General features: G+C 50.2%; 1 protein-coding gene across 1 annotated transcript; it reads right to left on the bottom strand.

Annotated features, from left to right (window-relative positions):
* Nucleotides 1-471: 471 nt before the first annotated feature.
* On the bottom strand, nt 472-25532 carry LOC138680915 (C-C motif chemokine 24-like). The gene is made up of 4 exons (XM_069768125.1): nt 25406-25532; nt 24817-24922; nt 23072-23149; nt 472-637 (listed from the first exon to the last, which is right to left on the bottom strand). Exons 1-4 carry the CDS (start codon nt 25473-25475, stop codon nt 610-612), a joined length of 282 nt encoding a protein of 93 aa, XP_069624226.1. The 5' UTR covers nt 25476-25532; the 3' UTR covers nt 472-609.
* Between the last annotated feature and the right edge of the window lie 227 nt (nt 25533-25759).

Here is a 25759-nt window from a genome sequence, read left to right on the forward strand (position 1 = left end):
TGAGCTGTGCACTCTGACTTCCTATACATACACTGTAAATCGTAAAATGGCGCTGCTTGACTGGCCCTGATCTTTTACACCGGCTGTGATAGTCATCCTTGATTGGCTGTGCTTTGATATAATAGATGCAGGGCATTATGAGGAGACATGAATGGTCATGGCTGATGTATTTAGCGCCCTATGTCACTCTTCAGCAGTGTGTGAAATGGCATTGAGCTTTCTTTTTAATGGAACTGTAGGAACCGAAGTTGATTCTCCTCAGTTCGATCTGATCATCACTACTTACCGGATATGCAGAATGATGACAAACTATTGAAAATCCCGTATAACTATTTCTCTACAAATTTGTATTTCTCTACAAATACAAGAGTGCTGTTTTTAAATATAAGGAATGATTTTATAATAATGCACATTTATTAACACAAAAACAACATCCATTTAGAAATGAAATAAATACTATATTTTTGGCACAATATTAGGAATACATTATCAAAAGAGCAAACTGCCCTAAAATTAAATATCTATAAATTATTAGTATTCACTCTTTCTCTACAGTGTCCTTGTAATTAACTTTCCTCCGTTGAGTGCACCTCTCTTATTCTTCCTTTTTCACTCGTTACTTTCTTGTTTCTTTTTCCTTAAAGTAAAAAAGTTTCCCTTTAGTATAAGACATTATTATTATTATTATTATTATTATTATTAATAAAATACTAGTAAAACACCACAACCCTGATTGGAACATGCAATTATACAGGAGACTGTACTGTATATATTATTCAAACCGCAGAGAAACAGTGAAACAATGCCTCAAGTAAAAACATTCTTTTTATTGTAATGACAAGAAAAACTTAAAAGGGGGCACAGAAAATGGCTATAAATAATATAGTTCAATATAAATAAAGGTAAAAAGCTAGGCATAGTCGTGGCAGCAAATAATGGTCATAAATATATGAATAATAAAGCGGTGCTCAATGCCTATACTTTGAATACCTACTTAGGCCGGTTTCACATTAGAGTTTACCTGATCTGCAGCGGGCTGCGGACTTCCTCTGTGAAGCCCCGCCCTCGGCTGCACCTCCGCCGCTAGCTCCGCCTACTTCTTCATGCGGCCTGCGTACCTATCTTTAACATTAGGTATGCAGGTCGTGCAGCTGTATGCGGATGCTGCCGCATGCGTTGTTTTGACGATGCGGCGACCAGCGTAGGACGCAGCCTGTAGCATTTTTTTTCCGCATCGTCAAAACGACGCATGCAGCAGCATCCGCATACAGCCGCACGACCTGCATACCTAATGTTAAAGATAGGTACGCAGGCCGCATGTGGGTCGCATGCAGAAGTAGGCGGAGCTAGCGGCGGAGGTGCAGCCGAGGGCAGGGCTTCACGGAGGAAGTTTGCAGCCCGCCGCAGATCAGGTAAATGCTAGTGTGAAACTAGCCTAAAGTGACAATGTTGGCGTGCCTAAGTGTTTCGCAGATCTTCGTCAGGAGACATGGTAAAATACTTTGTTTAGCAAGAAGGTGTGGTCCTGTGTGTTACTTTTGAGGTAGTGGGTGACTAGTTGTCCCAAACAGAGCTCCATAAATTTAATTAATATCGCGAACTTAGACCTCACTCAGATGTCCGTGAATTACATCTATGCCCTATCCATGACTTTCATGGACAAAACGCATACCCATTAAATTCTGTGTTGCAATTCACATGACCTTGTTTTTTTGCAGACCATGTGTCTTCAAAAAAAATCACATTGTCAATTTTTGATTGGAGTCGCGGATCAAAATTACACATTATTATTATATTATTATTATTATTTATTGTTATAGCGCCATTTGTTCCATGGCGCTTTACATGTGAGGAGGGGTATACATAATGAAAACAAGTACAATAATCGTAAACAATACAAGTCATAACTGGTACAGGAGGAATGAGGACCCTGCCCGCGAAGGCTCACAATCTACAAGGGATGGGTGAGAATACAGTAGGTGAGGGTAGAGATGGTCATGCAGCGGTTTGGTCGATCGGTGGTAACTGCAGGTTGTAGGCTTGTCTGAAGAGGTGGGTTTTCAGGTTCTTTTTGAAGGTTTCGATGGTAGGCGAGAGTCTGATGTGTTGTGGTAGAGGGTTCCAGAGTAGGGGTGATACGCGAGAGAAATCTTGTATACGATTGTGGGAAGAGGAGATAAGAGGGGAGTAGAGTAGGAGATCTTGTGAGGATCGGAGGTTGCGGGTAGGTAAGTACCGGGAGACGAGGTCACAGATGTATGGAGGAGACAGGTTGTGGATGGCTTTGTACGTCATGGTTAGGGTTTTGTAGTGGAGTCTCTGGGCAATGGGGAGCCAGTGAAGGGATTGACAGAGGGGAGAGGCCGGGGAATAGCGGGGGGACAGGTGGATTAGTCGGGCAGCAGAGTTTAGAATAGATTGGAGGGGTGCGAGAGTGTTAGAGGGGAGGCCACAGAGCAGGAGGTTGCAGTAGTCAAGGCGAGAGATGATGAGGGCATGGACTAGGGTTTTTGCAGATTCATGGTTGAGGAATAAACGGATTCGTGAAATATTTTTGAGTTGAAGTCGGCAGGAAGTGGAAAGGGCTTGGATATGTGGTTTGAAGGAGAGATCAGCGAAAAACGTTGTCTATGGGTCCGTGAAAAATAAGAACAGCTACAGATATGTGTGCTGTCTATGATTAACATTGCTATGGATAAGAGAAGCTATGCAAACGTTTTTTTTCATCTGTGAATATTATTGATGAAACACTGAAGGTAAAAAGCCAAACACTTATGAAAATGGGACCAGTTTTTTGAGTACGTGAAAGATCACGGATGTCTATCTGAATGAAGGTTGCAACTTTCTGACCACTATTGTGTATACTAAGAGAAAATAAGAAGAGAAGCACATCATAGAGCAACCATTTAAATCAATAATAAAAAAATATATAAGCAATAATAAAATATACAAAGCAATTATAGTTTGAAGAAATATGTATAGATATGTGGAGATTTAAAGTGGAATTCAGAAGTCGGCAAATTGTGTGATAACTAGTGTTGAGCATTCCGATACCGCAAGTATCGGGTATCGGCCGATATTTGCGGTATCGGAATTCCGATACCGAATTCCGATACTTCCCGCGTATCGGATACCGGAATCGGAAGTTCCCAGAATTCAAATTGAACGCAGCAGCCAATGAGGAATGAATGAAAGTGTGGGCACATCCTGTTTAGCATGGTGGGCATGTAAGTACTGGCAAGGCTGGGATTGGCTGCTGAAATGATGTCACTCTGCACTATAAAAAAGCGCTGCCGCCATTTTGCGCTCACTCTGCTGTGATTTCAGTTAGGGACAGGACGCTGTGTTCTAACTGAGGGCCAGTTGAGCTTGCTAATTGCTTTATTTTCTTTTCCAAAGGCTAATTTAGCAAAACGCTGTGTGTTCTTCACTGTTCACCTTGCTCTTGCCTTGCAGCGCTATTTTAACAGCGTTCTGCAAGGTCTGTGTGTGTGTGTGTGTGTGTGTGTGTGCAGCTCACTCTGTAGTCTGTGTGCAGCCATATACCCGGTTGTATTCAGCTCAGGGGGGGTTCACACTGCCTCACACAGTTGTTCTTTTTTGCTCTTAGTGCAGCCTGCTGCACATTTTTTCTCAAATTTCCTATTAGTGTTTTTCCACCAGTCTCCAGCTCTATTGTGGAAAAACACTACATAGGATAACCTAGAGGGGGTTTTTAGGGCCTTGCAGCGCCGTTTACGGCTGTCTGCACGGTCTCCGTGTGAGCCCAGCTCGCCCTGCAGTCTGTGTGCAGCCATAGCCGGTTGGATTCAGCTCAGGGTTCGTTACTGGCTCATACCTTGAGAAAAATTTTCCTTTTTTTCAAATAGTGCAGCCTGTTTAAAATTTGAAAAAAAAAAATTCCTATTAGTGTCTTTCCACTCGTATCCAGCTAAATAGTGGAAAAACACTATATAGGATAACCTAGAGGAGGGTTTTTTGGCCTTGCAGCGCCGTTTACGGCTGTCTGCACGGTCTCCGTGTGAGCCCAGCTCGCCCTGTAGTCTGTGTGCAGCCATAGCCGGTTGGATTCAGCTCAGGGTTCGTTACTGGCTCATACCTTGCGAAAAATTTTCCTTTTTTTTCAAATAGTGCAGCCTGTTTAAAATTTGAAAAAAAAAAAATCCTATAAGTGTCTTTCCACTCGTATCCAGCTAAATAGTGGAAAAACACTATATAGGATAACCTAGAGGAGGGTTTTTTGGCCTTGCAGCGCCGTTTACGGCTGTCTGCACGGTCTCCGTGTGAGCCCAACTTGCCCTGTAGTCTGTGTGCAGCCATAGCCGGTTGGATTCAGCTCAGGGTTCGTTACTGGCTCATACCTTGAGAAAAATTTTCCTTTTTTTGAAATAGTGCAGCCTGTTTAAAATTTGAAAAAAAAAAAATTCCTATTAGTGTCTTTCCACCAGTCTCCAGCTCAATTGTGGAAAAACACTACATAGGATAACCTAGAGGGTTTTTTTTGGGCCTTGCAGCGCCGTTTACGGCTGTCTGCACGGTCTCTGTGTGAGCGCAGCTCGCCCTGTAGTCTGTGTGCAGCCATAGCCGGTTGGATTCAGCTCAGGGTGCGTTACTGCCTCATACCTTGAAAAACAATTTCCTTTTTTTCAAATAGTGCAGCCAGTTTAAAATTTGAAAAAAAAAATTCCTATTAGTGTCTTTCCACTTGTATCCAGCTAAATAGTGGAAAAACACTATATAGGATAACCTAGAGGAGGGTTTTTTGGCCTTGCAGCGCCGTTTACGGCTGTCTGCACGGTCTCCGTGTGATTTAAACTAGCTCTGTAGCCCGATCTGCACCAAAAAAAAAGTTAAGTTCACCAAACACAACTTAACACTTGTGTAGGCCACATTTGAAAAATAATAAAGTTTAGTCCACAATTTACAACATTAGTGTTTCTTACACCTGTTAGGAGGAGCATTACAGGAATAAGCACACTAAGGCCTTAGTACTTTTCTGCTTATCTTTATCTGTCAACCAAGATGAAGAGGGCAGGGAGTAAGGCACGTGGGCGTGGGCGCGGAGCAGGGAGAGGAGCAGGGAGAGGACGTGGTGATTCTGTGCCTGCTGCGGGCGCCGGTGACTCGTCGTCACTCAGTTTCAGCAGGGAACAGTCCTTCATGCGCAGCTTTGTCGGAGAGCGCCGTGCACCGCTGCTGCGTGAAGACCAAATTAAAGCCGTTGTCGGGTGGATGGCAGCTAACGCCTCGGCATCGACTTCAGTTAGTGCCACATCCTCTCAGGCACAGAGCACTGGAGAGCAGCCATCTGTCTCTTCACCACCTGCCAAATTGGCCAGGCAGTCAGAGAGCCCAGGACAGGAGCCGTCTCTACTTCTGTTCTCTGAATCTCTTGGCTTGGAAACAGGGGGCCAGCCAAGCAGCATTGGAGAAATGGAAGAAGAGGCAGTGTGCAGTGATGCCCAACACCTTTTTCTCTCTGACTCTGAAGAGGCAGGTGGGCCAGTGCCTCCGGTGACCACAGCGCAATACGCATCTGATGATGAAACTCAGGTGCCGCTTTCTCGTGCGTACTGTGCTGCTGAGACTACCCAGGAGGAGCAGTTGGTGGCAGAGGGTAGTGGAGATGATGAGGTCCTTGACCCATCGGGGCGTGAGGAACAGGAAGGTGGTGGGAGCAGCTCAGAGGAAGAGCTTCCTCTTACGGGCCAAAGAGGGAGAGGGAGGGGGAAGACTGCGGAGCCTGTAGCCTCCACTTTGGCACCCGTTAGGAGCCTGTCTCTTTCCAAAGCCAAAAAGGGCGCTCCCAAGACTTGCAGTGCCTGGTCCTTTTTTGACACAGTTGCAGATGACATTTGTTTTGTCAAATGCAAGCTGTGTCATCATAAAGTAAAAAGAGGGAAAAATGTCAGCAACCTCAATACCACAAATATGTGGAAACATGTGCGGACCAGGCACGCGGTGGAGTTACAGAAACACACTGAAGATGTAGGCCAACCAACAGCGGCAGCTACCACCTCTTCAGCTCGTGTTGCCTCTTCCTCCAGCTCACGCACAGCTGGTTTGGCTTCCTCCCAGAGACCTTGTGTAATTCCACCCACAGCACCACCTTCCCAGTCATCCTCACACTCCCAGTCTACTCTACAGCCATCGGTAGTACAGGCATGGGAGAAAAGGCGGGCATTCTCGGCCAACCACCCCCGAGCACAGGCTCTGAATGCAGGCATTGCCAAACTGTTGTCCCTGGAAATGCTCTCGTTCAGGCTGGTGGAGACTGACAGCTTCCGTGACTTGATGGCATTGGCAGTCCCACAGTACAAGGTGCCCAGCCGCTTTTACTTCAGCAGGCAGGCTGTCCCTGCCCTGCACAGGCATGTTGAGGCAAACATAAAACATGCGCTACTGAACGCCGTCAGTAGCAAGGTCCACCTCACCACCGATGCGTGGACCAGTCAGCATGGACAGGGGCGATATGTTTCCCTCACTGCCCATTGGGTTAATGTTGTTGAGCCAGGTACAGATCGTGCGAGTGGCACAGGACGTGTCCTGCCCACTCCAAGGATTGCAGGAATCCAGTCTGTACGCATCGACTCCTCCTCTTACACCAGTTCCTCTGATTCCTCTCTGCAGGATCCGTCACAGTCCACCCCCACATGGACCCGTGAACGTTTACCTATGACCGACATGAGCACAGCCGTGGCCAAACGTCAGCAGGCCGTCTTGAAACTAGTTTCATTGGGGCATCGAAGCCACACAGCGCAGGAGCTCTGGAATGCCATCAAGCAGGAGAGCGATGTGTGGTTACTGCCAGCGAATCTCCAGCCAGGCATGGTAGTGTGTGACAATGGCCGAAATCTGGTGGCAGCTTTGGCCCTTGGCAACCTCACTCACATCCCATGTCTGGCACATGTGCTCAATTTGGTTGTGCAGAGTTTTCTGAGGGACTATCCGGATCTTGATGCCCTGCTGCACAAGGTCCGCCTAGAGTGTGCTCACTTGCGGCGTTCCAGCTTGGCCAGATCCCGCATTGCTGCTCTGCAGCGCAGATTCCGCCTTCCGGAACACCGCATCATATGTGACCTACCTACCCGGTGGAATTCCACGTTACATATGTTGGAGCGGTTGTGTGAGCAGCAGCAAGCAGTTATGGAGTACCAGCTGCATCAGGCGCAAAGAAGTCGCAGTCAGCGCCGATCAGACTTCACAACCACAAAGTGGGCCACTATGAAGGACGTCTGCCAGGTTTTGCGTCCTTTTGATTATTCCACGCGGATGGCAAGTGCAGATGATGCACTAGTCAGCATGACTGTCCCCCTTATCTGCCTGCTTCAGCAAACTTTGCAAGGGTTAAGGGATGATGTGGTGGAAGAGGTGGAGGATGAGGAGTCACCTTTTCCATCAGCTTCTGGAGAGTCAGCGCCACGTGGTTCCTCACAAAGGGGTACGCAGGGGCCAATTTGTGAGGAGGATGAGGAGGAGTCAATGGACGAGGAAGAGCTCCGTCCAGAGGAGGGAGCGACACAATTGTCCAGTGGTCAGTGTGTACAGCGAGGGTGGGGTGATGACGAGCGGGCAGAGATCATGTCTCAAGCAGGGGACAGCGTTTCTGGGCCGGTTGGCACTCTGCAGCACATGGTGGATTTTATGCTGCAGTGCCTGAGAAATGACCGCCGCATCGACCACATTCTCAACATGCCTGATTATTGGGTGTTCACCCTCCTCGATCCTCGCTACCGGGACAACGTCCAAAACCTCATCCCTTCGTTGACCCGGGAGCGTAAATTGCGGGAGTACCACGACACACTGGTGAATTCCATCATCTTCTCCTGTCCAACTGAGAGAAGTGCTGCTAGTGCTTTACAAAGCAGCTCAGTGCGTCGAGGCAGTGGGGGAGGCTCTGCCCAAAGAGGGAGCAGAAGCAGTGCCTCTGCCCAAGGCAAGCCGAGTATGGCACAACTCTGGCACACTTTTGTGTGCCCGCCCCAAATGTCTACACCATCACCGGCGGCTCCAGTCAGCAGGAGGCAACGGTTCCGTCAGATGGTGACAGACTACATGGCTTGCCCTCTTACTGTACTCCCCGACGGCTCTTCCCCGTTCAAGTTTTGGGTCTCTAAGCTGGATACATGGCCAGAGCTAAGTCCGTATGCATTGGAGGTGCTGGCTTGCCCTGCGGCTAGTGTCTTATCGGAACGTGTCTTTAGTGCCGCAGGTGGTGTACTAACAGACCGTCGCATGCGACTATCCTCCGATAACGTTGACCGGCTTACTTTCCTGAAAATGAACCAGGCATGGATCTCGCAGGAATTTGCCACTCCTCTGCCTGATTAATTAATTGGGTGTCATCCATGTCTTCTGCTGTGTTCATCTTTCTACCACCTGAAATGCTATTCCTGGGCTCCAACACCGCCAGTTGCGGCTCAGAAGTGCAGGCTGCACAGTCAAAACATACGACCCAGTGTTATTGGGTTTCAGTAACGTCAGCTGATCCCCAGCTGTGTAGCCGGCAATGTGTCCTGCGACCGCTACGCTGGCACAACAACCTGAATGTAAGGGAACCTGCCCGCCCCCCCCCCCCCCGTCGTTTGTTACTGAAAGAGCCATCTTGTGCAGCAGTAATGCTGCACAAGGAAAAGGTAGCTATTTTTTTTGGGCTCCTTGCACACGCAGAACTTAACACTTATAAAATGTGTTCACTGATACCGTTATACCGTCCCAGAGCTGGGACTTTCCTTCGTAATGTGACGCAGCACAGCTGTCATTCCTACCCCCTTGGTGCCATGCGCTGCCTCCTCAGCGTTGTTTTAAGCTGTCACGGAGCCTGCGCTGTTCTGTTATCCCTTGGCCATGCCCTATTTGCGCTGCCTGTCTTCTGACATATTTTGGTGTCAGGCTGGCTGCGCCTGTGCGGCCGCGCTGCCATAGATCCCGCCTCGCAGTGTCTTCTGATTGAGTCACACTGCGGGCCTGGGATCCATGGGCATGCGCAGTGCATATCTTCCCCTCGGGCTCTCGCTCATTTCCCTCCGCCTTCTTTAGACTGTGCGCCGTCAGCTGATCCCTAATAGCATGCCACGGCCGTGACAACGCACAGTCTGAAGAAGAGGGAAGGAGGGGAGTGAGAGTCGAGGATATGCACTGTGCATGCCCATGGATCCAAGGCCCGCAGTGGGATTACGTTAGACGAGACTGCGAGGTGGGATCTGGAGCAGCGTGGACGCACAGGCACTGACAGCCTGACACCAAATTATGTCAGAAGACAGGCAGCGCTAATTGGGCATGGCCAAGGGATAACAGAACAGCGCAGGCTCCGTGACAGTTTAAAACAACGCTGAGGAGGCAGCACATGGCACCAAGGGGATAGGAATGACAGCTGTGCTGTGTCCCATTACGAAGGAAATTCGCACCTCCGTGACGGTTTAACGGTATAAGGGGACACATTTTTAGTGTTTACTTCTGTGTTTGCAAGGAGCATAATTAAAAGAGCAACCTTTTCCTTTTGCATCCTTAGCGCTGCACAAGATGGCTCTTTCAGCTACAAACGTCTTGGGGGGGGGGTTAAAGGTTCCCTTTCAACTTGCTCCAATCAGGCTTCGGCCTACACTCTGTTCCTCTGCTCCTCCTGCTGTCCCTGGGCTCTAACACCGCCAGTTGGTGCCTGGAAGTGCTGTGTGCACAGTCAACAGTCGCTCCTCTGTTATTGGGGTTCAGTAACGTCAGCTGATCCCCAGCTGTGTGTGCGGTAATACCTCCAATCTGCTCCTCCTGCTGTCCCTGGGCTCTAACACCGCCAGTTGGTGCCTGGAAGTGCTGTGTGCACAGTCAACAGTCGCTCCTCTGTTATTGGGGTTCAGTAACGTCAGCTGATCCCCAGCTGTGTGTGTGGTAATACCTCCAATCTGCTCCTCCTGCTGTCCCTGGGCTCTAACACCGCCAGTTGGTGCCTGGAAGTGCTGTGTGCACAGTCAACAGTCGCTCCTCTGTTATTGGGGTTCAGTAACGTCAGCTGATCCCCAGCTGTGTATCCGGCAACGTGTCATGCGACCGCCACGCTGGCACAACTAAAATGTAAGGGGACCTGTCCCCCCCCCCTAGGCGTTTGTTACTGAAAGAGCCACCATGTGCAGCACTAATCCTGCACAAGGGAAAGGTCGCTCTTGAAATTATGCTCCTTGGAAACGCTGAACTACACACTCATGTAATGTGTCCCCTCACACCGTCCAACCGTCCCAGAGGTGGGACTTTCCTTTGTAATGTGACGCAGCACAACCGTCATTGCTACCCCCTTGGCACCGTGCGCTGCCTCCTTAGCGTTGTTTGATTCCGTCATGGACCCTGCACTGTTATGTTATCCCTTGGCCATGCACAGTTTGCGCTGCCCGTCCTCTGACATCATTTGTTGTCGTCCTGGCTGCGCCTGTGCGTCCACGCTGCCCGAAATCCCACCTCGCAGTGTCGTCTAATGTGATCCCACAGTGGGCCTGGTATCCATGGCCATGCGCAGTGCATATACTAGCCTCTCATTCCCCTTCTTCATGCTTCTTCAGACTAGGCGGCGTCAGCTGATCCCTAATAGCATGCCACGGCCGTGACGCCACACAGTCTGAAGAAGCATGAAGGAGGTGAGTGAGAGGCGATGATATGCACTGCGCATGCCCATGGATCCCTGGCCCGCAGTGGGATTACATTTGATGACACTGCAAGGTTGGATCTCGGGCAGCTTTGACGCACAGGCACTGCCAGCCTGACACCTAAATGATGTCAGAAGACGGGCACCGCTAACTGTGCATGGCCAAGGGATAACATTACAGCGCGGGCTCCGTGACAGAACCAAACAACGTTGAGGAGGTGGCGCACAGCACCAAGGGGGTTGGAATGACGGCTGTGCTGTGTCACATTACAAAGGAAAGTCCCACTTCCGGGATGGTTTGACGGTGTGAGGGGACACATTATATGAGTGTGTACTTCAGCGTTTGCAAGGAGCATAATTTTCGGAGCCACCATTTTCCATGTGCAGTATTACTGCTGTACAAGATGGCTCTTTCAGCAACAAATGCCTGGGGGGGGGGGGGGGGGTTAAGGTTCCCTTTCAACTTGCTCCACTGCAGGCTTCGGCCTACACTCTGCTCCTCTTTGATTCCCTGGGTTTCAACACTATCAGTTGACACCTGGAAGTGTTGTCTACACAGAAAAAACACTAGGTGATGTGTCAGTGGGGTTCAGCACCGCCAGCTGTTCCCCTGCTGTGTAGTCGGCATCGTGTCCAGCACAAGCCACGCTGGCACAACCGACCAAAAGCTTCCACCAGTGCAGGCTTCGGCCTACACTTTGCTCCTCTCCTCCTCCTGCTGACCCTGGGCTCAAACACCGCTAGTTTTTGCCCGGAAATGCTAGCTGCACAGAGAAAAACACCAGCCAATGTGTTAGTGGGGTTCAGCAACGCCAGCTGTTCCCCTGCTGTGTAGCTGGCAACGTGTCCTGCAAACGCCACGCAGGCACATGAACTGAAATTGAAGGGAGCCTGGCCCCCTCTCCCCCAGGTGTTTCTATGTATAACAGCCACCTTGTACAGTAGTACTGCTGCATTTGTACAAGGTGGCTGACTTTTTATCCTTGCCCACGTGGAACTCAACACGTACAAAATGTGTCTCTTTGAGACCATTCCACTGTCCCTGAGGTGTGACTTTCCTTTCTAATGATACGCAGCACCCCCCTTGGTAGCGCTTCCCATGTTCTGACATCATCGGTTGGCTAGTTGCGCCTGTGCGTCCGCCCTGCCTGAATAAAATGCTCCTCGTTGTCTTAATTATTTTGACTGCGAGGATGTGATTGATGGGCACGAGCAGTGCATATCTTCGCCTGTCTTAACTCATCTCCTTCTTCAGACTGTGCAGCCTCATGGCCGCGGCATGCGAGAAGGGATCAGATGAGGCCGCCCAGTCTGAAGCAGGTGTAAGGACATGTGTGAGCGGCTAACATATTTAGTGCACCAGGGCACAAATCCCAGCACCGCAGTGTGATTTTTTAAAAACACACTGTTGGTCTGGGATTCATGTCCACCGCTAACCGCAACGGCCAACATGAAATGAGGTCATAAGACAGGAAGCGCTCACAGCGCATGGCCAAAGGATCACAAGAGCGCAGACTCCAGTTTTTGCCCGGAAATGCTAGCTGCACAGAGAAAAACGCCAGCCAATGTGTTAGTGGGGTTCAGCAACGCCAGCTGTTTCCCTGATGTGTAGCTTGCATCGTGTCCAGCACAAGCCACGCTGGCACAACCGACCAAAAGCTGCCACCAGTGCAGGCTTCGGCCTACACTTTGCTCCTCTCCTCCTCCTCCTGCTGACCCTGGGCTCTAACACCGCTAGTTTTTGCCCGGAACTGCTAGCTGCACAGAGAAAAACACCAGCCAATGTGTTAGTGGGGTTCAGCAACGCCAGCTGTTTCCCTGCTGTGTAGCTTGCATCGTGTCCAGCACAAGCCACGCTGGCACAACCGACCAAAAGCTGCCACCAGTGCAGGCTTCGGCCTACACTTTGCTCCTCTCCTCCTCCTCCTGCTGACCCTGGGCTCTAACACCGCTAGTTTTTGCCCGGACATGCAATCTGCACAGAGAAAAACACCAGTCAATGTGTCAGTGGGGTTCAGCAACGCCAGCTGTTCCCCTGCTGTGTAGCTTGCAACGTGACCTGCAAACGCCACGCAGGCACATGAACTGAAATTGAAGGGAGCCTGCCCCCCACCCCCAGGTGTTTCTATGTATAACAGCCACCTTGTACAGCAGTACTGCTGCATTTGTACAAGGTGGCTGATGTTTTCTCCTTGCCCACGTGGAACTCAACACGTACAAAATGTGTCTCATTAGAGACCAATGCTAATGTCCCTGAGGTGTGACTTTCCTTTTTAATGACGCGCAGCACCCCCATTGTTAGCGCTGCCCGTCTTCTGACATCATTGGTTGGCTGCCTGTGCCTGTGCGTCCGCCCTGCCCGACACAACGCCCCTCGTTGTCTCATATTTTGGATGCGAGGGTGTTATTGATGGGCATGTGCAGTGCATATGTTCGCCTGTTTTAAGTCACCTCCTTCCGCCTTCTTCAGACTGGGTGTCCTCTTGGCCGTGGCATGCGATAAGGGATCAGATGAGGCCGCCCAGTCTGAAGCAGGTGTAAGGACATGTGTGAGCGGCAAACATATTTAGTGCACCAGGGCACAAATCCCAGCACCGCAGTGTGATTTTTTAAAAACACACTGTGGGTCTGGGATTCATGTCCATCGCTAACCGCAACGGCCAACATGAAATGAGGTCATAAGACAGGAAGCGCTCACAGCGCATGGCCAAAGGATCACAAGAGCGCAGACTCCTGTACAGCAACTAACAACGCTCAGGAAGCTGCGCCCATGCAAAAAGGTGTTGTTTTCGACACCTGTGCTGCTTTTCTTTAAAAAGACAAGTCACGCCTCCACTACTGTTTAACAGTATAATGGGCTAAATAGTGTACGTGTTGCATTCAGCTTGTGCAAGTAGACAAATTAATAGAGCAACCTTTTACTTGTGCAGCATTAATGCTGCAGAAGGAGTGGCTCTTGTACTTTGTAACACCTGAGGGGGGGTTAAAGGTAACCTTTGAAATTGGTTCAACTAGGCTTCGGCCTACACTCTGCTCCTCTCCTCCTCCTGCTGACCCTGGGCTCTAACAACGCTAGTTTTTGCCCGGAAATGCTAGCTGCACAAAGAAAAACACCAGCCAATGTGTTAGTGGGGTTCAGCACCGCCAGCTGTTCCCCCGCTGTGTAGCCGGCATCGTGTCCAGCAAAAGCCACGCTGGCACAACCGACCAAAAGCTGCCACCAGTGCAGGCTTCGGCCTACACTTTGCTCCTCTCCTCCTCCTGCTGACCCTGGGCTCAAACACCACTAGTTTTTGCCCGGAAATGCTAGCTGCACAGAGAAAAACACCAGCCAATGTGTTAGTGGGGTTCAGCACCGCCAGCTGTTCCCCCGCTGTGTAGCCGGCATCGTGTCCAGCACAAGCCACGCTGGCACAACCGACTAAAAGCTGCCACCAGTGCAGGCTTCGGCCTACACTTTGCTCCTCTCCTCCTCCTCCTGCTGACCCTGGGCTCAAACACCGCTAGTTTTTGCCCGGAAATGCTAGCTGCACAGAGAAAAACACCAGCCAATGTGTTAGTGGGGTTCAGCACCGCCAGCTGTTCCCCCGCTGTGTAGCCGGCATCGTGTCCAGCACAAGCCACGCTGGCACAACCGACCAAAAGCTGCTACCAGTGCAGGCTTCGGCCTACACTTTGCTCCTCTCCTCCTCCTCCTGCTGACCCTGGGCTCTAACACCGCTAGTTTTTGCCCGGACATGCAATCTGCACAGAGAAAAACACCAGTCAATGTGTCAGTGGGGTTCAGCAACGCCAGCTGTTCCCCTGCTGTGTAGCTTGCAACGTGACCTGCAAACGCCACGCAGGCACATGAACTGAAATTGAAGGGAGCCTGCCCCCCACCCCCAGGTGTTTCTATGTATAACAGCCACCTTGTACAGCAGTACTGCTGCATTTGTACAAGGTGGCTGACTTTTTCTCCTTGCCCACGTGGAACTCAACACGTACAAAATGTGTCTCATTAGAGACCATTACAATGTCCCTGAGGTGTGACTTTCCTTTGTAATGACACGCAGCACCACCCTTGTTAGCGCTGCCCGTCTTTTGACATCATTGGTTAGCTGGCTGCGCCTGTGCATCTCCCCTGCTCGAAACAACGCCCCTCGGTGTCTTATTTTTTTGGACAGCGAGGGTGTGATTGATGGGCATGTGCAGTGCATATGTTTGCCTGTGTTCACTCATCTCCTTCCGCCTTCTTCAGACTGGGTGTCCTCATGGCCGCGGCAGGCGATAAGGGATCAGATGAGGCCGCCCAGTCTGAAGCAGGTGTAAGGACATGTGTGAGCGTCAAACATATTTACTGCACAAGGCCACGAATCCCAGCCACGCAGTGTGATTTTTTGAAAACACACTGTGGGTCTGGGATTCATGTCCACCGCTAACCGCAACGGCCAACATGAAATGAGGTCATAAGACAGGAAGCGCTCACAGCGCATGGCCAAAGGATCACAAGAGCGCAGACTCCTGTACAGCAACTAACAACGCTCAGGAAGCTGCGCCCATGCAAAAAGGTGTTGTTTTCGACACCTGTGCTGCTTTTCTTTAAAAAGACAAGTCACGCCTCCACTACTGTTTAACAGTATAATGGGCTAAATAGTGTACGTGTTGCATTCAGCTTGTGCAAGTAGACAAATTAATAGAGCAACCTTTTACTTGTGCAGCATTAATGCTGCAGAAGGAGTGGCTCTTGTACTTTGTAACACCTGAGGGGGGGTTAAAGGTAACCTTTGAAATTGGTTCAACTAGGCTTCGGCCTACACTCTGCTCCTCTCCTCCTCCTGCTGACCCTGGGCTCTAACACCGCTAGTTTTTGCCCGGAAATGCTAGCTGCACAGAGAAAAACACCAGCCAATGTGTTAGTGGGGTTCAGCACCGCCAGCTGTTCCCCCGCTGTGTAGCCGGCATCGTGTCCAGCACAAGCCACGCTGGCACAACCGACCAAAAGCTGCCACCAGTGCAGGCTTCGGCCTACACTTTGCTCCTCTCCTCCTCCTGCTGACCCTGGGCTCAAACACCGCTAGTTTTTGCCCGGAAATGCTAGCTGCACAGAGAAAAACACCAGCCAATGTGTTAGTGGGGTTCAGCACCGCCAGCTGTTCCCCCGCTGTGTAGCCGACATCGTGTCCAGCACAAGCCACGCTGGCACAACCGACCAAAAGCTGCCACCAGTGCAGGCTTCGGCCTACACTTTGCTCCTCTCCTCCTCCTCCTGCTGACCCTGGGCTCAAACACCGCTAGTTTTTGCCCGGAAATGCTAGCTGCACAGAGAAAAACACCAGCCAATGTGTTAGTGGGGTTCAGCAACGCCAGCTGTTCCCCTGCTGTGCAGCTGGCAACGTGACCTGCAAACGCCACGCAGGCACATGAACTGAAATTGAAGGGAGCCTGGCCCCCACCCCCAGGTGTTTCTATGTATAACAGCCACCTTGTACAGCAGTACTGCTGCATTTGTACAAGGTGGCTGATGTTTTCTCCTTGCCCACGTGGAACTCAACACGTACAAAATGTGTCTCTTTGAGACCATTCCACTGTCCCTGAGGTGTGACTTTCCTTTCTAATGATACGCAGCACCCCCCTTGGTAGCGCTTCCCATCTTCTGACATCATTGGTTGGCTACTTGCGCCTGTTCGTCCGCCCTGCCTGAATAAAATGCTCCTCGTTGTCTTAATTATTTTGACTGCGAGGGTGTGATTGATGGGCACGAGCAGTGCATATCTTCGCCTGTCTTAACTCATCTCCTTCCGCCTTCTTCAGACTGTGCAGCCTCATGGCCGCGGCATGCGAGAAGGGATCAGCAGAGGCCGCCCAGTCTGAAGCAGGTGTAAGGACGTGTGTGAGCGGCCAAAATATTTACTGCTCAAGGCCACGAATCCCAGCACCGCAGTGTGGCTTTATGAAAAGACACTGTGGGTCTGGGATTTATGGCCATCGTTAACCGCACCGGCCAACATGAAATGATGTCATAAGATGGGCAGCGCTAACAGGGCATTGCCAAGGGATAACACAAGAGCGCAGACTCCTGTACAGCAAATAACAACGCTCAGGAAGCTGCGCCAAGCACCAAGGCGTTATTTTGGACACCTGTGCTGCGTCTCATCAAAAAACCAAGTCACGCATCCACTACAGTTTGACTGTAGAATGGGGTAAATTGTGTATGTCTTTCATTCAGCGTGTGCAAGTAGACAAATTAATAGAGCAACCTTTCACTTGTGCAGCATTAATACTGCACAAGGTGTGTCTCTTGTACTTTGTAACACCTGAGGGGGGGGTTAAAGGTTTCCTTTGAAATTGGTTCAACTAGGCTTCGGCCTACACTCTGCTCCTCTCCTCCTCCTCCTGCTTCAACACGGGCTCTAACATCGCTAGTTTTTGCCCGCAAGTGCTAGCTGCACAGAGAAAAACACACGCCATTGTGTTAGTGGGGTTCAGCAACGCCAGCTGTTCCCCCAGTGTGTAGCCGGCAAAGTGTCCTGCAAACGCAACGCAGACACAAAGCTGCCTCCAGTGCAGGCTTCGGCCTACACTCATCTCCCCCTGCTTACCCTTTGCTCCAACACCGCTAGTTGGGGCTCTAGGAAGACAATCTTTAATAGGCAAGGCAACGCATCTGGGTTCCAGCACCGCCAGCTGGTTCTCGGCAGTGTTCTTGTCACAGGTACTCCCTCGTGCCAAGCCTGGTTTCAGCACCGTCAGCTGTTTCCGGGTTGTGTCAACTTCACTGAGACGCCTATGCTTGCCCCGTCGTGGTGCGGTCGAGTTAGCCAACTCCAGGGTGCCTCCAGTTTAGGAGCTTCCTATGTGGGCTGCGTGAACTGGTAGTCAAGGCTGGTTCTGTAGTGCCAGTAGGCCCAGCTCCCCCTGTAGGACTGTTGGGGTTCGGTAACTGCGGCTGCCTCGCGGCCTAGCTGTTCTCTCCTCTCCTGTGGACCTTCGGGTCCACCACCTGGTTCCAGCACCGTCAGCTGGTTCCGGGCCGAGCCTTTGGCTTAGGTGCCTCCTCCTGGGTATCCGAGTTCCGCCAACGCCAGGCGGTCCTTGGTAGTGCTTTTAAGCGCGGGCACCTACAGCTTAGTAACCGGGTTCCAGCACCGTCAGCTGGTCCTCGGTCGTGCCATTGGCTCTTGCACACTGGGGCAACGCATCTGGGTTCCAGCACCGCCAGCTGGTTCTCGGCAGTGTTCTTGTCACAGGTACTCCCTCGTGCCAAGCCTGGTTTCAGCACCGTCAGCTGTTTCCGGGTTGTGTCAACTTCACTGAGACGCCTATGCTTGCCCCGTCGTGGTGCGGTCGAGTTAGCCAACTCCAGGGTGCCTCCAGTTTAGGAGCTTCCTATGTGGGCTGCGTGAACTGGTAGTCAAGGCTGGTTCTGTAGTGCCAGTAGGCCCAGCTCCCCCTGTAGGACTGTTGGGGTTCGGTAACTGCGGCTGCCTCGCGTCCTAGCTGTTCTCTCCTCTCCTGTGGACCTTCGGGTCCACCACCTGGTTCCAGCACCGTCAGCTGGTTCCGGGCCGAGCCTTTGGCTTAGGTGCCTCCTCCTGGGTATCCGAGTTCCGCCAACGCCAGGCGGTCCTTGGTAGTGCTTTTAAGCGCGGGCACCTACAGCTTAGTAACCGGGTTCCAGCACCGTCAGCTGGTCCTCGGTCGTGCCATTGGCTCTTGCACACTGGGGCAACGCATCCGGGTTCCAGCACCGCCAGCTGGTTCTCGGCAGTGTTCTTGTCACAGGTACTCCCTCGTGCCAAGCCTGGTTTCAGCACCGTCAGCTGTTTCCGGGTTGTGTCAACTTCACTGAGACGCCTATGCTTGCCCCGTCGTGGTGCGGTCGAGTTAGCCAACTCCAGGGTGCCTCCAGTTTAGGAGCTTCCTATGTGGGCTGCGTGAACTGGTAGTCAAGGCTGGTTCTGTAGTGCCAGTAGGCCCAGCTCCCCCTGTAGGACTGTTGGGGTTCGGTAACTGCGACTGCCTCGCGGCCTAGCTGTTCTCTCCTCTCCTGTGGACCTTCGGGTCCACCACCTGGTTCCAGCACTGTCAGCTGGTTCCGGGCCGAGCCTTTGGCTTAGGGGCCTCCTCCTGGGTATCCGAGTTCCGCCAACGCCAGGCGGTCCTTGGTAGTGCTTTTAAGCGCGGGCACCTACAGCTTAGTAACCGGGTTCCAGCACCGTCAGCTGGTCCTCGGTCGTGCCATTGGCTCTTGCACACTGGGGCAACGCATCCGGGTTCCAGCACCGCCAGCTGGTTCTCGGCAGTGTTCTTGTCACAGGTACTCCCTCGTGCCAAGCCTGGTTTCAGCACCGTCAGCTGTTTCCGGGTTGTGTCAACTTCACTGAGACGCCTATGCTTGCCCCGTCGTGGTGCGGTCGAGTTAGCCAACTCCAGGGTGCCTCCAGTTTAGGAGCTTCCTATGTGGGCTGCGTGAACTGGTAGTCAAGGCTGGTTCTGTAGTGCCAGTAGGCCCAGCTCCCCCTGTAGGACTGTTGGAGTTCGGTAACTGCGGCTGCCTCGCGGCCTAGCTGTTCTCTCCTCTCCTGTGGACCTTCGGGTCCACCACCTGGTTCCAGCACCGTCAGCTGGTTCCGGGCCGAGCCTTTGGCTTAGGTGCCTCCTCCTGGGTATCCGAGTTCCGCCAACGCCAGGCGGTCCTTGGTAGTGCTTTTAAGCGCGGGCACCTACAGCTTAGTAACCGGGTTCCAGCACCGTCAGCTGGTCCTCGGTCGTGCCATTGGCTCTTGCACACTGGGGCAACGCATCTGGGTTCCAGCACCGCCAGCTGGTTCTCGGCAGTGTTCTTGTCACAGGTACTCCCTCGTGCCAAGCCTGGTTTCAGCACCGTCAGCTGTTTCCGGGTTGTGTCAACTTCACTGAGACGCCTATGCTTGCCCCGTCGTGGTGCGGTCGAGTTAGCCAACTCCAGGGTGCCTCCAGTTTAGGAGCTTCCTATGTGGGCTGCGTGAACTGGTAGTCAAGGCTGGTTCTGTAGTGCCAGTAGGCCCAGCTCCCCCTGTAGGACTGTTGGGGTTCGGTAACTGCGGCTGCCTCACGGCCTAGCTGTTCTCTCCTGTGGACCTTCGGGTCCACCACCTGGTTCCAGCACCGTCAGCTGGTTCCGGGCCGAGCCTTTGGCTTAGGTGCCTCCTCCTGGGTATCCGAGTTCCGCCAACGCCAGGCGGTCCTTGGTAGTGCTTTTAAGCGCGGGCACCTACAGCTTAGTAACCGGGTTCCAGCACCGTCAGCTGGTCCTCGGTCGTGCCATTGGCTCTTGCACACTGGGGCAACGCATCCGGGTTCCAGCACCGCCAGCTGGTTCTCGGCAGTGTTCTTGTCACAGGTACTCCCTCGTGCCAAGCCTGGTTTCAGCACCGTCAGCTGTTTCCGGGTTGTGTCAACTTCACTGAGACGCCTATGCTTGCCCCGTCGTGGTGCGGTCGAGTTAGCCAACTCCAGGGTGCCTCCAGTTTAGGAGCTTCCTATGTGGGCTGCGTGAACTGGTAGTCAAGGCTGGTTCTGTAGTGCCAGTAGGCCCAGCTCCCCCTGTAGGACTGTTGGGGTTCGGTAACTGCGGCTGCCTCGCGGCCTAGCTGTTCTCTCCTCTCCTGTGGACCTTCGGGTCCACCACCTGGTTCCAGCACCGTCAGCTGGTTCCGGGCCGAGCCTTTGGCTTAGGTGCCTCCTCCTGGGTATCCGAGTTCCGCCAACGCCAGGCGGTCCTTGGTAGTGCTTTTAAGCGCGGGCACCTACAGCTTAGTAACCGGGTTCCAGCACCGTCAGCTGGTCCTCGGTCGTGCCATTGGCTCTTGCACACTGGGGCAACGCATCTGGGTTCCAGCACCGCCAGCTGGTTCTCGGCAGTGTTCTTGTCACAGGTACTCCCTCGTGCCAAGCCTGGTTTCAGCACCGTCAGCTGTTTCCGGGTTGTGTCAACTTCACTGAGACGCCTATGCTTGCCCCGTCGTGGTGCGGTCGAGTTAGCCAACTCCAGGGTGCCTCCAGTTTAGGAGCTTCCTATGTGGGCTGCGTGAACTGGTAGTCAAGGCTGGTTCTGTAGTGCCAGTAGGCCCAGCTCCCCCTGTAGGACTGTTGGGGTTCGGTAACTGCGGCTGCCTCGCGGCCTAGCTGTTCTCTCCTGTGGACCTTCGGGTCCACCACCTGGTTCCAGCACCGTCAGCTGGTTCCGGGCCGAGCCTTTGGCTTAGGTGCCTCCTCCTGGGTATCCGAGTTCCGCCAACGCCAGGCGGTCCTTGGTAGTGCTTTTATGCGCGGGCACCTACAGCTTAGTAACCGGGTTCCAGCACCGTCAGCTGGTCCTCGGTCGTGCCATTGGCTCTTGCACACTGGGGCAACGCATCCGGGTTCCAGCACCGCCAGCTGGTTCTCGGCAGTGTTCTTGTCACAGGTACTCCCTCGTGCCAAGCCTGGTTTCAGCACCGTCAGCTGTTTCCGGGTTGTGTCAACTTCACTGAGACGCCTATGCTTGCCCCGTCGTGGTGCGGTCGAGTTAGCCAACTCCAGGGTGCCTCCAGTTTAGGAGCTTCCTATGTGGGCTGCGTGAACTGGTAGTCAAGGCTGGTTCTGTAGTGCCAGTAGGCCCAGCTCCCCCTGTAGGACTGTTGGGGTTCGGTAACTGCGGCTGCCTCGCGGCCTAGCTGTTCTCTCCTCTCCTGTGGGCCTTCGGGTCCACCACCTGGTTCCAGCACCGTCAGCTGGTTCTAGGCAGTGTCTTTTGCTCTTGTACCTTCTGCTCCCCATCCTGATTCCAGTAACGTCAGCTGGTTCCGGGCAGAGCCTTTGGCTTAGGTGCCTCCTTCTGGGTATCCAAGTTCCACCAACGTCAGGTGGTCCTTGGTAGTGCTTTCAGGCACGGGTACCTCCTGCTTAGTAACCGGGTTCCAGTAACGTCAGCTGGTCCTCGGTAGTTCCATTGGCTCTTGGACCTTCGGCTACCCATCCGGGTTCCAGTACCGTCAGCTGGTTCTCGGCAGTGTCTTTTGCTCTTGTACCTTCTGCTCCCCATCCTGGTTCCAGTAACGTCAGCTGGTTCCGGGCAGAGCCTTTGGCTTAGGTGCCTCCTTCTGGGTATCCGAGTTCCGCCAACGTCAGGCGGTCCTTGGTAGTGCTTTTTAGCACGGGTACCTCCTGCTTAGTAACCGGGTTCCAGTAACATCAGCTGGTCCTCGGTAGTTCCATAGGCTCTTCAACCTTCGGGTAGCCATCCGAGTTCCAATTCCATCAGCTGGTTCTTGGCATTTTCTCAGCCTTCTTGTACCTTCTGCTACATTTCCAAGTTGAAGACCCTAAAGTCGACGACCCGGAAGACCACCCCGATGACGACGACGACGACGACCCGGAAGACCACCCCGATGACGACGACGACGACGGCGGAGACGACGACGGAGACGACGACGGCGGAGACGACGACGGCGGAGATGACGACACTGAAGACGACGACCCTGGAGACGACGACATGGAAGACCGAGAAGCAGAAGAACAAGAGGCTGCAGAACAAAGAGCAGAAGAACATTAAGCATAACACTTAATATCAGAGCAAAAGATATTATCTAAATTATATGCAGAAGAAGACTAAGCAGTGTATGGGGGTGAGTCCGTTCCTCCTCGTGGTGCCCCTGGATAAAGCCTGATGCTGCAGGCCAAACTGAACGCGGACAAATGTAACTTTTGTGACTGGCAGAACGGAAGGTGTAATCTTCCAACTTTTATAGATAACAACTACGGGAATGCCTGTCACAAATGAGAATATGATGAAGAAGTAGAATAGGAAGAATAATAACAGTGGAATAAAAAGAATATGTAGAATAGGAAGAATAATAATAGTTGAAGAAAATGAATATGAAGAATGTAATAAAAAAAAAAATAGGTAGAAGATGAAGAAGAAGATGAATAAGGTGAAGAAGTTGATGTCAAAGATGCTGATGATGATGAAGATGAAAGTGTGGGAAAAGGAAAAAAAAGAAGGGGAAGGTCGTGGAATAGTGAAACATCAATATCTGACAAAATAAAAAAAAATTTACATAGTCAATATCTTTTTCAATCCGAACGTCTTTAAAAAAAAAAAAAATCATGCTATTCTATTTGATTGGACTAATCCTCATTGCCTTTAATGTCTCCGCCACCTCCCCCATACATCCTACATTATTCTTAGTTGTTTTCCTTCATGTAGAATGAACCTACAAGGAAAGAAAGGGTTTATTTTAATTCCGATATTTTGGTCCCATTGACTTGCATTGGGATCGGGTATCGGTATCGGCGATATCCGATATTTTTTGAATATCGGCCGATCCAAACCGATACCGATACTTTCCGATATCGGAAGGTATCGCTCAACACTAGTGATAACCTGCTAACAAGAGCCGAGATTTTTAAATTAAAACTAAATGACTCACAACCTACCTGATTTCCTTTATTTTTGAGTTCACCCAGGGAACACCAGGAGTGGAGCAGATAATTTTTCCTTTATTGGTGATGAATCTAAATGAAGCAGATATTGTTACACATTTATTATCTGATCTATTTCTCTATGTAACCTAAGATTATCTATCTATCTATCTATCTATCTATCTATCTATCTATCTATCTATCTATCTATCTATCTATCTATCTATCTATCTATCTATCTATCCATCCATCTGTCCTATATATCCAATATTTCTATTAATTAGTTGTATATCTAGGCAGGGTACCGTATTTTGAATTCTGCTTGAAAAGGCAGAGCTCTAAAGATTAATTACAGTGACACCGAGGTCTAAAACAGCATCAGATTTAAAGGTGGAAATTGTATTTAAGCCTAATAAAGTGAAAGAGATAATCCACAAGACATCACCCATTGCCCTCTCCCTTTACTGGATTGGATAGCTTGTACATTCCATTTTCCCAATAATGTGTAAAGCCAAGGCAGTGGTAATGTCTAGTGTACCGGATGGGTCCTGAATACCTTAAAGGGACTCTGTCACCTGAATTTGGAGGGAACAATCTTTAGCCATGGAGGCGGAGTTTTCGGGTGTTTGATTCACCCTTTCCTTACCCAGCTGGCTGCATGCTGGCTACAATATTGGATTGAAGTTCATTCTCTGTCCTCCGTAGTACATGCCTGCACAAGGCAAGATTGCACAGCGCAGGCGTGTACTATGGAGGACAGAGAATGAACTTCAATCCAATATTGCAGCCAGCATGCAGCCAGCGGGTAAGGAAAGGGTGAATCAAACACCTGAAAACTCCGCCCATATGACCCAAAACCAGTCCCGCCAAATTCAGGTGACAGAGTCCCTTTAACACTAGTGAACTGGTTTAAACCTTTAAAGGGAATTGGTCAGCAAGATTTCATCCCCCCAAACTATTTGTGTGCATGTAGCTCTTTCAAAGAGAAGTTCAGCAATACCTTTACATGGTCGGTCTGTTCCTCCGTTACAGAGAAATCAGAGTTTGAATTAATATGCAAATAAGGCTGAAGGTAGGTCTGAAGCTGCTGTCACTCCAGCTCTATTCCTATTCTCTATTGACTGATGGCTCATTTTCCTGACATCACATACTATGGGCCGGGAATAGAGCTGGAGTGAAATATGCTTCGGATCTACCATAGATCCCTTCAGCCTCATTTGCACATTAATTAAAAAAAATGATTTCTCAGTAATGAAGGAACAGACTGGCCATGTAAAGATATTGCTGGACTTTTCTTTGAAAGAGCTACATGTGCATTTAAATAGTATAAATCCTGCTGACAAATTCCCTTTCTACAAAGCGTACTTTATTCACTTTAAAGTACATTTTCACGTCAGATTTTTTCAGAAATATGAGATTGAAAATGTTTTCATTCATCTGAATTGATATGCTTTGCCATTAATTCCTGCAAGTTCCTTCAGATGTATGGAACGGTTTGCAGAAATGTACACCATGTATCAAGACACCCTTATTTTAACAGCTTCGTATGAGGAGAACCCTGTTTATTTAGCTCCCCCCAGCCAGTACTATTGAGGAGGTATCATAGATGCTACTATGTCATGACAAATGTACAAATGTACTTTATAGTAAATGGTGATATGACATACAGTATGTTACTATGAAGAATTACGGTATGTGATATTTGGTTAGCTTTACGTCATTTCAATTTCTCAAAGATTGTTCAATTTTCCAATACTCACATCACTGCATCAACACATGGAAGATCTTCTTTTTGGATGATGAAACTTTCAATCACATCCCTAGGTTTGCCTTTTGAGACCTTGGTACAGCAGGAACTAAATGTGCCTGTATATTAAAATTGGAACAGAGTGAGAATTCTTACCAGATATTCATGACAATAATTCATATAAAAAGCCAATGGTTTCCAACCAATATAGCTGTTGGATATGGTGGTCAACTTACTGGCTTGTAGAGATTGTACTGTGAACCCTAAACTGATCCTACATCTAGATATTAGGTTATACTTATACAACCAAGCTAGGTAATAAAGAAGAACATTCATTATTTGTGGAAAGCAGAAGACCAAATGGGATCAACTGTAACGTGTTCGGGATTCAGTAATGTTTCTAAGCACATATTATCATTGATTGGAAAATCAAATCTTTCTCTACAGCATATGATAAATATAATATACTGTATGTATATATATATACATATATATATATATATATATACATATATATATATACAAATAATCTAACATCTCCTATGGAGTCTCATCATAAAGTCTTGTAAAACCTTTACAGTGTTCAGAATAATCCTACTTACCAAGGGAAGTTTCGCACATTGCGTATGTGGCCAGTAGGGCTAAGCACAGCAATACTCTCATTGTGCACATCTTTCTAGGTTTTTGTTCTTCTGTATGTAGTGTCCTCAGTCGTCCACACTAAGCAGCTGTGCGGTGTGATTTTCACTTGGCGGCACCTTCTTTTTAAGACATGTAAAAGGGAACTTCGTGAGTCAAAAAGGAAATGATTTCATTTTTTGCATGTATCAGTGACATCAGCAAATTCAGGTGAAATGAGTTCAACGACGATTCATTTTTTTTTTACAAAATTAATGTACAAAACTAATAATATAAGCATTTAGTTTCCTACTCAATTTGGAGCTATTTTTTATAAA

Source organism: Ranitomeya imitator, chromosome 5 (assembly GCF_032444005.1).
Source record: "Ranitomeya imitator isolate aRanImi1 chromosome 5, aRanImi1.pri, whole genome shotgun sequence".
NCBI lineage: Eukaryota > Metazoa > Chordata > Amphibia > Anura > Dendrobatidae > Ranitomeya > Ranitomeya imitator.